Source organism: Rhinoderma darwinii, chromosome 2 (assembly GCF_050947455.1).
Source record: "Rhinoderma darwinii isolate aRhiDar2 chromosome 2, aRhiDar2.hap1, whole genome shotgun sequence".
Lineage (NCBI taxonomy): Eukaryota > Metazoa > Chordata > Amphibia > Anura > Rhinodermatidae > Rhinoderma > Rhinoderma darwinii.
In genome coordinates, this window is record NC_134688.1 from 21,479,139 (window position 1) to 21,492,838 (window position 13,700).

Genomic DNA, 13,700 nt, shown 5'->3' on the forward strand with positions numbered 1-13,700 from the left:
AAAAATGTCAATTTCACCTCTACTTTGCTCTAAATTTCTGTGAAACACCTAAAGGGTTCATAAACTTTCTAAATGCTGTTGTGAATACTTTGAGGGGTCTAGTTTCTAAAATGGGGTATTTGATAGGGGTTTCTAATATATGGGCCCCTCAAAGCAACTTCAGAACTGAACTGGAACCTAAAAAAATAAATAAATGAGGCAATACTTCGCTTCTTACATTATACTGATAATGAGCCGTGCCCACCCCGAGATGACCCCAGTTTTGACCGTTTGGATAAACGGAGACCCCTATTAGACCGTTCCAGTGCCCGGTTTTCCCAAGCATTCACCCCCGAGACGTGTATTTCTATTGATGAGTCCCTGGTACATTTTAAAGGGAGGGTTCAATTCCGCGAGTACCTGCCGGGTAAGAGGGCAAGGTATGGCGTGAAGATGTATAAGCTGTGAGAGTGCATCCGGGTGTACCTACAGGTTTAGGATATATGAAGGAAAGGCCACCCCCAAAGCAGACTGCATCCTGGACTACAATAGGTACATGGGAGGGATGGACTTGTAAGATCAAATCCTGAAGCCCTACAGCGCCATGCGGTGTGGTATAAGAAGCTAGCCGGGCACATCATACAGATGGCATTGTACAATGCGTACGTGCTACATCGATGTGCAGGCCAGAGGGGAACTTTCCTGGAATTTCAAGAGGTGATTATCAAGAACCTAATCTTTAGGGACCAAGAAGGGGGGGCACCCAGTACTTCTGGAAGCGAGCCCACACGCATCGTACCAGGGCGGCAACACTTTCCAGGAGAAGTTCCCCAAACTGGCAAGAAGGGAAAAAGTCAAAAGAGGTGCAAAGTCTGCTATAAGAGGGGGTAAGGGAGGACACAATATATCAATGTGACACGTGTCCCGAATAACCAGAGCTCTGTATGAAAGTGTTTTAAAATTTATCATACATCCCTTGATTTATAATTTACCCCAATTCTACTTACCCTGATGCACTCCGCACAGCTTATCCCCCATTATGTTTCCCTTCTGAGCCCTGCTGTGTGCCCAAACAGCTGATAACAGCCACATTGAGGGTATAGTCATACCCGGGAGAACCCACATTACAGTTTATGGGTTGTATGTCTCCGGTCAAAATGCTCACTACACCTCTAGATGAATGCCTTAAGGGTGTAGTTTTTAAAACGGGGTCACTTCTTGCGGGTTTCAACTGTACTGGTACCTCAGGGGCTTCTGCATACATGACTTCGCACTAGAAAATTCCCAGTAGGCCAAATGGTGGTCCTTTCCTTCTGAGCCCTCCCATGGGCCCAAACGGCAGTTTATCACAACAAATGGGGTATTGCGGCACTCAGAACAAATTGCGCAACAGAATGGGGTATTTTGTTTCTTGTGAAAATAAGAAATTTTCAGCCAAAACTACATATTATTTGAAAAAAATTATTTTGTTTTCATTCCCAGCCCAATTCAAATAAGTTCTGTGAAAAAACTATGGGGTCAAAATGGTCACAAGGAACAAAGAAAATAGATGGGACCCCTAGTAGTTGGCGGGCACATCAACAATTGCAAAAAGAAAGGCTGCCTGCAAGCAGCCAAGCCCTATTTCCCAACTACAATTTTAGTGGAATAAAAATAAAAAATACCTTTATTGGGCTACGTATAGCCAGACAGACCACATAAATTTGAGTTAAAATTGTCACTACCTAGGAGCCGGACTGAATGTAGAGTACCTGTGTAATTACAGGCATAAGTGGTATTAGACTTAGGAATAGTGTGCAGTTCCCTAGCGAGTTAAATTGTTAGACTAGCTAATATTAGACAATGAGTCCGGTCAGCGGCAGGTATTAAAATTCTAACAGCCCCCCCGACATGTTTCGCTAGCAAGTAGCGTCCTCAGGGGTACACGGGGCTAATTAGGTAGTGACAATTTTAACTCAAATTTATGTGGTCTGTCTGGCTATACGTAGCCCAATAAAGGTATTTTTTATTTTTATTCCACTAAAATTGTAGTTGGGAAATAGGGCTTGGCTGCTTGCAGGCAGCCTTTCTTTTTGCAAAATGGTCACAACACCCATAAATGAATTCCTTGAGGGGTGTAGTTTCCAAAATGGGGTCATTTGTGGTTGGTTTCTATTGCTTTGATACCTCTGGGGCTCTGCAAATGCGACATGGCACCCGAAAACCAATCCAGCAAAATCTGTACTCCAAAGAACACACAGCGCTCCTTTCCTTCTGAGCCTTCCCATGGGCCCAAACGGCAGTTTATCACCACAAATGGGGTATTGCCGCACTAAGGACAAATTGGGCAACAAAATGGAGTATTTTATTTCTTGTGAAAATAAGAATTTTTGAGCTAAAATGACATATTATTGGAAAAAATATATATTTTTTTAATTCCCAGCCCAATTCAAATAAGTTCTGTGAAGAAACTATGGAGTCTAAATGGTCACATTACCCATAAATGAATTCCTTGAGGGGTGTAGTTTCCAAAATGGGGTCACTTCTGGTGGGTTTCCATTGCTTTGATACCTCTGGGGCTCTGCAAATGCGACATGGCACCCGAAAACCAAACCAGCAAAATCTGCACTCCAAAGAACACACAGCGCTCCTTCCCTTCTGAGGCCTCCCATGGGCCCAAACGGCAGTTTATTGCCACAAATGGGGTATTGATGCACTCAGGAGAAATTGGGCAACAAAATTGAGTATTTTGTTCCCTGTGAAAATAAGAAATTTTGGTAAAAAATGACATCTTATTGGAGAAAATGTCATTTTTTTAATGTCACAGCCCAATTGAAATAGGTGCTGTGAAAAAACAGTGTGGTCAAAATGCTAACAACAACCATAAATGAATTCCTTGAGGGGTGTAGTTTCCAAAATGGGGTCACTATTGGGGGATTCCTACTGTTTTGACACCTCAACACCTCTTCAAACCTGGCATGCTGCCTAAAATATATTCTAATAAAAAAGAGGACTCAAAATGCACTAGGTGCTTCTTTGCTTCTAGGGCTTGTGTTTTAGTCCATGAGCGCAGTAGGGCCACATGTGGGACATTTCTAAAAACTGCAGAATCTGGACAATACATATTTAGTAGTGTTTCTCTGGTAAAACCTTCTGTGTTACAGAAAAAAAATGAATAAAATTGAAATTCAGCAAGAAAAATGAAATTTGCAAATTTCACCTCCACTTTGCTTTAATTCTTGTGAAATGCCTGAAGGGTTAAAAAACTTTCTATATGCTGTTTTGAATACTTTGAGGGGTCTAGTTTTTAAAATGGGGTGTTTTATCAGGGTTTCTAATACATAGGCCCCTCAAAGCCACTTCAGAACTCAAGAGGTACCTTAAAAAAAAGGCTTTTGAAATTTTCTTAAAAATATAAGAAATTGCTGTTTATGTTCTAAGCCTTGTAACGTCCAAGAAAAATAAAAGAATGTTCAAAAAACGATGCCAATCTAAAGTAGACATATGGGAAATGTGAACTAGTAACTATTTTGGGTGGTATAACCGTCTGTTTTACAAGCAGATGCATTTAAATTCTGAAAAATGCAATTTTTTCCAAATTTTCTCTAAATTTTGCAATTTTTCACCAATAAACACTGAATATATCGACCAAATTTTACCACGAACATGAAGCCCAATGTGTCACGAGAAAACAATCTCAGAATCGCTTGGGTAGGTTTAAGCATTCCGACGTTATTACCACATAAAGTGAAATATGTCAGATTTGAAAAATGGGCTCTGAGCCTTAAGGCCCAAACTAGGCTGCGTCCTTAAGGGGTTAAAATCAATGGGGGGCGATTTTGGCAATTTTTTGGCAATGATTCCGATGTGGTTTCTGTGTCAAAAACAGCGCCAAAAAACTCAGTGTGAGCAGGGCATTACAGTTATTATTACGATTTTTGGTGGTTGCACGCCTCGGTTCTAGGCAATCTATTTGTATTTTGAACCGGTTCCGGGCCAGACACCGTTCAGCCATTTTTAGCTTATGTTAAACGGCAATAACGTTTTTATTTATTGGGCTAGCGACTTGACTTTTGCTACTTTTTTTCGTAATTAATGCAGGTTTTTCTTCGAAACATTTTTATATACATATTTTTTTTGTATTTTTGGGCTTATAGTTTGAAAAAAGTTTTTAATAATATGCTTTTTTACTTTTTAGCTATTTTTTTTCTGGTAATAATAGAGCGCTACCCTAAACAGACTTTTTATTTGTCATTGTCTATCGTATTTTGGTATATTACATATCTATTTCTTTTATTTAATTTACTTTTGTTTGTTTTTTTTACTTAAATTTTTTATTATTATGGTTTGTCCCTCAAAGGTCAGAAAGGGGAGACACTGACTTAAGGTGCCCATTCACAGGAGATGAGAGCCGGTCAAACGCACCGATCTCGGTGGGATTAGCCGACTATCTGTTGTGTATAGGGGCGCCCCAACGTTCCCCCGACTGAATACACATGCAAGCGCTAGTCGGCCGGCATGTCTATGAGGGAGTCAAGAGCAATAGCTGTCGGCGTTCAGCGACAGCTATCTTAAGCATATGGGCAGGTTTAGAAGGATCATGTGATACACCATGTGACTACAAAACCAGGACTTGCTTTCCTTTCAGCCCCCTTGTTTGGCACCCTGGGGAGCTGTTTAGAAGATGTGATTGTACCCACTAGACTAGACTTTACAAGGGTATTACACTGATGCTCTAATTTCCATAGGTCTATTATAGCGACAGTTTCTCTTTAAGAGCTGTCACTTGTGACGAGCCATACACCTGTGTCAGCTGGACATGATACATTTTTAATTCTCTGGATATAAACCAGAATATTACAGATGTTGTCCCATCATGACAACCCCTATCCATATGCCCGGTTAGAGCAAATAGAAGGGGCGAGCCCCGTTTAGGACCCCGTCTATGAGCTCTGGCAGACACGAACTGTCCATGTATTATTTATACAGCCGTTCATCTGAATGGCCGTCATGTAATGCTACGTTTTCCCTACAGCGCCTGTCTGGCTGGTTGCAGCAAAATTGTCTTTTTGTCAGCGATCGCCGTGGTGGTTCTCATATAATAGGCTAGGTCTGTGATGAGAAAATCTCTTAAAAATCATCTCATCTAAGGCCAGGATCATACACAATTTTGATGCAGTTTTTGCTGCAGTTTTTGGCTCTGTTTTTTGAGTCCCAGCCAGAAGTGGATCCAAAAGGAAGAAAGAAAAGACTGATGCATCGCCTTCCTTTGGTGTCTACTACAGAGTTTGACTCAAAAAACTAAAATTGTCACTAAAAACTGCATCACAACTGTGTGTGATCCTGGACTAACTCGGATGGACTGTTGTTTTGGGCACCAGATCCAGGGGTCACAGGTGCATGCAATACCCCTTGGGCCAAAACTAGAAGCCCACAAAGTAGCAGTCCGGCACTCCGTGTTGTAGGAAACATGTCTTCTTTCATTAGTTGCAACTGCGATGTAACAACTCCCAAATAGAAAAGTTAAAAACAGCTGCTTACGCGTTTCGAGCACAGTCGTATTCGTTTTAATCTTCTCTCTTTCGACTATGGTTGAATTTTTTTTTCTTTCGTGATTAGAGATTATGCAGCCTCAAGAACGGAGCCCATTTCTTTCAGCGAGTATGTTGGCTTTGAGGCCGAGACTGAAAACCTTCTGTTTGACCGGTCCCTTTTCAAGGCTACAATGGAGGTACGGTATAAAAGAAAGATTTCCAGCTGTGGGCGGCCGAATTGTGTTATTACCTTGTGCCCATTCAAATGAATACCTGGCAATGTAATACATAGTCACATGGAGTCCCAGAGTCAAATGCTGGCTTTTTGTTACAATATTGAACCGCACATTGTGTTCAGAACTCTAAACACATCCAGAGCTGCAGTCAGAATTCTGCTGGAATCTAATTGGAGTCAGTCTATAACAATATCTGTAATGTAACGCACTCTGGCCCTATCAAATTGTGGTCGCGATTGTGGTTTTCCACATCACTCTACCCGAGAGCAAATTCTGAACCGGCAAGGGGCATCAGTCAATACTGAATTAATGTATTCTTAGGCCGTGTTCCCACGGGTCGGATACGCTGCATAAAAATCGCACATCGTATCCGACCTGGAACCCGCAGTACATTCCGTCCGAAAAATCGCACCACATTGTGGTGACGTTTTTCGAACGGGATTTCCGCTGTGGAAGAAAACGCTCATACTTACCCCTCCCTCTTCTCTGCGCATAGTCTGGCCTCCTACGATGACGTTGCAGGCCATGTGACGCTGCAGCCTGTGATTGGCTGCAGTGGTCACATGAGATGAAACGTCATCCCAGAAGGACGGACTGCAGGAACAAGGAGGGCGTTCTGGGTAAGTGTGATTTTTTTTTTCCGGAGTTGCGATTTTTGCTGTGTAAAAGTCAAAACACATGGCTTTCTGTTGCGGGTTTTGCAACCTCGTTGAATTCAATAGGGAAAACCTGCAACATAAAATCAACGAAAAGCAGCATAAATTGACAATTAAATTCCACACCGCAGGTCAATTTATTACGCAATTTAAACGCAGCGCGGACATGAGATTTTCTAAATCTCATCCACTTTCTGCTACGGTAAATGCTGTGGAATTTCCGCATACAATTCCGTTGCGTAAATTTCACAGCGTTGACGCTACGTGGGAACCCAGCCTTAGAGGCAGCAAGAACCAGTAGAATTTTTCAATGCAGCTCTGGGTGTGACTGGAGTATAATTGATAACTAACAAAGTTGCTAAATTTTAAGTTTTGGTAAGTTGTCGTATGTTTGCTTTATCCAACATGGCTACCAATTCCTGTTTGCCCGGTCAAGATGGTTCTTAGTTCTGAAGCAAAACAAATCCTTTCAAGTCCACCGGAGAAGAGGACGCCAGAAGAAGCGAAGTTGGTACGTGCCTGATACGTAAGCCTGAGCTCTAGCTCCTTGGTGTATAAATCCGGCCATAGACATTTGATAAAGGTCGTACAAACAATCGGGTCAAATTACTAAGGCCAATACCCAAAAGATACCTGGCAAACAAAACTTTGTAGACCTCCGTATGTACCTCCTTCCTAGGGGAGTCGGCTCGTTTTTCTGCAGAACCGAAAATAGTCCTAAACGCTGGAAGACTTTTCTGTAATGTCTGTGGCAAAATGTAAAAAGACAAGAGCTTCTATAAGGTGCTTTACTAAAGGAGCCCTAGAGTGCCCCCATAACAATGACTACCACAATGTCAGTGACAATGTTCATACAATAACCGCTACATTTCCCCAGAACAGTTTCAGTCATAGTTCCCCCATAACAGTGACAGCAACAATGCCCCATAACAGTGACATTCATAGTGCCCCCATAACACTGACATCCACATTTTCCCATATCAGTCACAGTCACTGTGCCTCAATTTCAGTAACAGTCACAAAGTCACCATAACAATGACAACCACATGCCCCATAACAGTGACATCCACAATGCCCAAATAACAGTGACAGCCATTGTGCCCCCATATTAGTGACAGAACAACCATAACAGTGACAGTCACACGGTTCCCACAATAATAACAGCTACATTTCCCCAGAACAGTTTCAGTCATAGTTCCCCCATAACAGTGACATCCACTGTGCCCTATAAGAGTGAGAGGCACAGCGCCCCCATATCTGTGATAGCTACTGTGCACCCATTTCAGTGACAGTCAGGGAGCCCCCATAACAGTGACAACCAAAGTGCCCACATAACAATGACATCCACAATGCCCTATAACAGTGACAGTCTCTGTGTCCCCATACCAATGACAGTCACAGACCAACCATAACAATGAGAGTCACACTGCTCCCACAATAATAACATCTACATTGCCCCATAACAGTGTCAGTCATAGTTCCCCATAATAGGCCCAGCCACAGTAACTCAAAACTGTGTCAGTCAAAGTGCTTCAATAACAGTATATGCCACAGTGCCACCATAATCAGGACAGCCACATTACCCCTTAACAATGTCAGCCACAGTTCCCTATAAAAGTGCTAGTCGCAGTGCCTCCATAACAGTGACTAACATAGAGCCACTATAATACTAACAGTCAGATAACTGCCAAAGTGCCTCCATATTCAGCAAAAGCGCACCCTGCATTAAAGTGACAGCTACAGGACTCATAGAACAGTAACATCCACAGTTCCTCCATAACATTGCCAGCCAGAGTATCCTCTTTAAAGAGCCAGACACTTCATAATAGTGATATTTACAATAACCCCTTCAGCTGGCCATTCATATTAGATGTATGTCGGCCGAACCTGCCGATTTCAGAGGGACCGGCCTGACCATCTATTGTGTATGGCGGCATTGCGACTCTCCCCCGACGGCAGATGTTGAATTTCAATAAATTGAAATTGCCTAATAGGGTATTTTAATAGTATTTTCTACATAGGACACCCTCTTTAAATGACAAATTCAGCTCTGCTACATCTGCATCATCTTTAATTGAGGATACTACTTGAAAATTTGCAAATCCGGCAGAACAATGTTTTGTTATCAGCCCATCACTGTGTATGCGGGTTTTGAACCTGTCTAATATTTGGATTAAATGACATTTTCGCCCTCATCGATCATCCGGACGATTTTTTCGGTAACATATTTTACCAATCATAAAGAATTTGTTTGGCGGCAGGAGTTATGTGCGAGGAGGCCGCCTGCCGCTAAACTTCTGAAGCTTTTAAATATCAGGATTGATTCTTAAGTCAATGAATTGTGACAATGCAATATAATCTTTCCATATGCATGAGACCAGGGCCGCCATCAGGAATTTCAGGGCCCCCTACAGCTACATTTTCTGGGCCCCCCTACCGTGGCACCGCCTGTTAACGGTACTCCGTCCAGTACTATATCATGGTACCCAGGGCCGCCATCAGGGGGAGTATTAGGGGTACTGATGTGAGAGGCCCGGCCAAACCTAATTGAAAGGGGGGCCCGGCAAACTGCCGCGACTTGCCTTTGGTAGAAAAAAAACAGGCCCCTGCAATGGGGCCCGTTTTTTTCACCAAAAGAATGTCATGAGCTGCGGGCCCCCCTTTCAATTAGGTTTGGCCGGGCTTCTCACATCGGTACCCCTAATACCCCCCCTGATGGCGGCCCTGGGTAGCATGGGGGCCGTCAAACACCGCCGCCCGTGCGACCGATCACGCGCACCACGCAAACTCCCGCGCATGCGCACCGGCGACCGCCTGGAAGCGCGCACCGAATTTTGAGGCAGATTTTGACCTGCCCACACTATCTTGCCGCGTTTTTTGCCTGCGGCGATTGAGGACAGCAGACAAAAAACGCAGGGAAAAATGCATTTTCTGCCTCCCATTGATTTCGATGGGAGGTCAGAGGCAGAACCGCGGCAAGAAAGGACGTGCTGCTTTTTCTTTTTTCCGCGACTGGCTCCCATTGATTTCAGATTAAATCAATGGGAGGCGGTTTTGGAAGTTCTTTGGTGCTGATTCTGACGCAGTGTCCGAGTCAATATCAAGGGCCAAAAACTCTGCGAACTGGGCCTTATTGTTAGGGCTTATTCAGACGAACGTGTAATACATCCGTGCAACGTGCGTGATTTTCACGCGCCTCGCACGGACCTATGTTAGTCTATGGGGCCGTGCAGACTGTCAGTGATTTTCACGCAGCGTGTGTCCGTGTGTCCGCTGCGTAAAACTCACGACATGTCCGATATTTGTGCATTGTTCGCGCATCACGCACCCATTGAAGTCAATGGGTGCGTGAAAATCACGGCCAGCACTTCCGCAGCCGTATAAACTATGAATGAAATTAGAAAAGCACCACGTGCTACAAACATACAAACAGAGTGTCATAATGATGGCGGCTGCGCGAAAATCACGCAGCCGCGCATCATACGCTGCTGACACACGGAGCTGTTATGGACCTTTTGCAAGCGCAAAACGCCACGTTTTTGCGCGCGCAAAAAGCACACGCTTGTGTAAATCCGGCCTTAGGGTAGGAACACACTAGGCATGAACACTGCGGATTTTATGCAACACATTTTATTGTGGAAAATCCGCAGCGTATCACAGTCGCAGCAGAGGGGATGAGATATGAACAAATCTCATCCACACGCTGCAAAAATAATGGACCTGCCGTGTGACTTTTTGGCTTTTTAAGTCGCATGTCAATGTATTCTGTGGAATCGCCGCTCCTCTGTTGCAGAAATGCTGCGGTTCTGCCGCAAAAATCACAAATGAGAAAAAAAAAAAAAGCCACTTTTTTAAATTTATAAAAAAGTTTAGACTTGCCCCGGCCGTAGTCCTGGTGACGCGATCCTCTATTCTTAGCGTAGCCCCGCCTCCTGTCATGACGTTTCATCCCATGTGACTGCTGCAGCGGTCACATGGTCTACAGCGTCATCCCAGGAGGCGGGGCTACGTTCAGAAGAGAGAGATGCGTCACTTAAACTACGGCCGGGGTAAGTCTAAACTTTTTTTTCCCTGCAGGATTCCCGCAGCGGACATGCCTCACGAAACCTGCGCCACTATTTGGTGCGGTTTTTCTGGCGGAATTCCCTGCGGCTCCCGGGATAAGCTGTGTAGTTTTACTCAGCATATCCGCCTAGTGTGTCCCTTATGATGTCGCTCCTGGAGCTGCTGCCGGTCTCTAAATAGGCAGTTGGTCCAGTAGAATTTGGAATTATTTTTTTTTGTGAACCAGCTTAAAAAAATACAAAACTTTTGTGTTAGGGCCTGTTCACATCACCGTTCGCTTCCGCTCCGGGGTTCCTTCTGAGGTTTCCGTCGGGTGAACCCCGCAACGGAAAGTGAAAGTGATAGCACAGCTTCCGTTTCCATCACCATTAGCGCAGTCGACTGCGCTATTAATTCCGTCCGAAAACCAGCCGGAATGGTGACGAACCACCGCTCCGGGGTTCCGTCTGAGGTTTCTGTCGGGTGAACCCCGCAACGGAAAGTGAAAGTGACAGCACAGCTTCCGTTTCAGTCACCATTGATCTCAATGGTGACGGAAACATCGCTAATGGTTTCCGTTCGTCACCATTCCGGCTGGTTTTCGGACGGAATTAATAGCGCAGTCGACTGCGCTAATGGTGATGGAAACGGAAGCTGTGCTATCACTTTCACTTTCCGTTGCGGGGTTCACCCGACAGAAACCTCAGACGGAACCCCGGAGCGGAAGCGAACAGTGATGTGAACAGGCCCTAACACAAAAGTTTTGTATTTTTTTAAGCTGGTTCACAAAAAAAAATAATTCCAAATTCTACTGGACCAACTTCCTATTTAGAGAGCGGCAGCAGCTCCAGGAGCGACATCATAAGGGACACACTAGGCGGATATGCTGAGTAAAACTACACCGCTTATCCCGGGAGCCGCAGGGAATTCCGCCAGCAAAACCGCACCAAATAGCGGCGCAGGTTTGGTGAGGCGTGTCCGCTGCGGGAATCCTGCAGGGAAAAAAAAGTTTAGACTTGCCCCGGCCGTAGTCCTGGTGCCGCATCTCTCTCTTCTGAACGTAGCCCCGCCTCCTGGGATGACGCTGTAGACCATGTGACCGCTGCAGCAGTCACATGGGATGAAACGTCATGACAGGAGGCCGTGCTGCGCTAAGAATAGAGGATCGCGTCACCAGGACTACTGCCGGGGTAAGTCTAAACTTTATCAATTTAAAAAAGTACCTTTTTTTTCTTCTCTTGTGTGATTTTTGCGGCAGAACCGCAGCATTTCCGCAACAGAGGAGCGCCGATCCCACAGAATACATTGACATGCTGCGGCTTAAAAAGCCAAAAGCCACACGGCAGGTCCATTATTTTTGCAGCGTGTGGATGAGATTTGTTCATATCTCATCCTCTCTGCTGCGACTGTGATACGCTGCGGATTATCCACAATAAAATGTGTTGCATAAAATCCGCAGTGTTCATGCCTAGTGTGTTCCTACCCTAAGGCCGGATTTACACAAGCGTGTGCTTTTTGCACGCGCAAAAAACGTGGCGTTTTGCGCTTGCAAAAGGTCCATAACAGCTCCGTGTGTCAGCAGCGTATGATGCGCGGCTGCGTGATTTTCGCGCAGCCGCCATCATTATGACACTCTGTTTGTATGTTTGTAGCACGCGGTGCTTTTCTAATTTCATTCATAGTTTATACGGCTGCGGAAGTGCTGGGCGTGATTTTCACGCACCCATTGACTTCAATGGGTGCGTGATGCGCGAACAATGCACCAATATAGGACATGTCGTGAGTTTTACGCAGCGGACACACGGACACACGCTGCGTGAAAATCACTGACAGTCTGCACGGCCCCATAGAGTAACATAGGTCCGTGCGAGGCGCGTGAAAATCACGCACGTTGCACGGACGTATTACACGTTCGTCTGAATAAGCCCTAACAATAAGGCCCAGTTCGCAGAGTTTTTGGGCCTTGATATTGACTCGGACACTGCGTCAGAATCAGCACCAAACAACTTCCAAAACCGCCTCCCATTGATTTAATCTGAAATCAATGGGAGCCAGTCGCGGAAAAAAGAAAAAGCAGCACGTCCTTTCTTGCCGCGGTTCCGCCTCTGACCTCCCTTAGAAATCAATGGGAGGCAGAAAATGCATTTTTCGCTGCGTTTTTTGTCTGCTGTCCTCAATCGCCGCGAGCAAAAAACGCAGCAAAAAAACGCAGCAAGATAGTGTGGGCAGGGCAAAATCTGCCTCAAAATTCTTTAAGGAATTTTGAGGCAGATTTTTTTTTGCCTGCAAAATACTGTGTAAACAGGGCCATACATAAACAACACTTTGAGATAATTTACTCACTGTCAGAAGAGCTGCTCCCACTCCAGTCCTCTTCCGGCGATGTCTTCCAGGGGAGGTCTTCGGTCCAGACGTCCAGTCCTTCACCTCCAGCCAGGCTCCAGGTAAGTTTTGTTCATGTGTGTCCGCGGCTGCGCGCGCTTCGTTCGCGGGTGCGCGCGCGGGTGCGCGCGTTTCGTTTGCGGGTGCGCGCGCGGTCGATCGCGGGTGCGCGCGCGGGCGGTCTCCAGTGCGGGCGTTCGTGGATGCGCTCGCGAGTGCGCACGCGCGGCAGTTTCATTGTGCGCGCGATCGGGTGCGCGCGATCGGGCGGACGGTTTGACGGCCCCCCATGACGAGGGGAGGGGGCCCGCAGCAGCAGCAGCAGCTCACGACATTCTTATGGTGAAAAAAACGGGCCCCATTGCAGGGGCCCGTTTTTTCCTACCAAAAGAATGTCGAGGCAGTTGCCGGGCCCCCCTTTCAATTAGTTTTGGCCGGGCCCCTCACACCACTACCCCTAATACCCCCCTGATGGCGGCCCTGCATGAGACTATCCTCTCGATTACAGGCCATGCTCTCTCTGAGGAGGACAGTCACTTCCTTTGCTGGATATCCTGTCAATATCCAAGAGAAAATCGCCAAGGTCGGCTGGTATGAATGGTGAGACAGAATATTATTAGCATTTTTTTTAAGACAATTTCCTTGAGTCATCCTCTTGTTTAGAGTCGGTTAATATTCTGCTCCCCCCCCCCTTAGTTCTCCAATGCAGACCATATGTGTCAGTCTTTACTGCAGTTCTAGAATTCTATTTATGAAGTGTAAGACTCTAAATCAGGGATGCACAACCTGTGGCCCCGGGGACACATACGGTCTGCAATGCTGTTCTGTCATCTGTGTCATCGTCAGATCTTCCTTGTACTAATCCTAAATATACATATGGCGCCAACAGT

The 13,700-nt window shown here is 45.5% G+C and overlaps 1 protein-coding gene and 1 long non-coding RNA gene across 10 annotated transcripts in view; one reads left to right on the plus strand and one right to left on the minus strand.

Moving 5' to 3' along the window:
* The window catches only part of LOC142742055 (uncharacterized), a 127,045-nt gene extending 114,119 nt beyond the window's left edge, over positions 1-12,926 (minus strand). The window contains exon 1 of one of the 2 annotated variants that reach the window (XR_012881276.1): positions 12,772-12,926. This is a non-coding gene — a long non-coding RNA (uncharacterized LOC142742055). Of the gene's footprint in view, positions 1-7,017; positions 7,042-12,771 lie in introns of those variants that run through there. The other variant, XR_012881277.1, reaches the window with a different exon arrangement.
* The window catches only part of LOC142742053 (cyclic nucleotide-binding domain-containing protein 2-like), a 215,405-nt gene that overhangs the window by 25,394 nt on the left and 176,311 nt on the right, over positions 1-13,700 (plus strand). For all 8 annotated transcript variants that reach the window (XR_012881273.1, XR_012881274.1, XR_012881275.1 and 5 more), the window contains exons 3-5: positions 5,578-5,689; positions 6,821-6,895; positions 13,319-13,410. Coding sequence is in view for 5 of the 8 variants with exons in the window: in XM_075851454.1 (XP_075707569.1) it covers positions 5,578-5,689; positions 6,821-6,895; positions 13,319-13,410 (279 nt within the window). In the remaining 3 variants the exon portion in view is untranslated. The remainder of the gene's footprint in view (positions 1-5,577; positions 5,690-6,820; positions 6,896-13,318; positions 13,411-13,700) is intronic.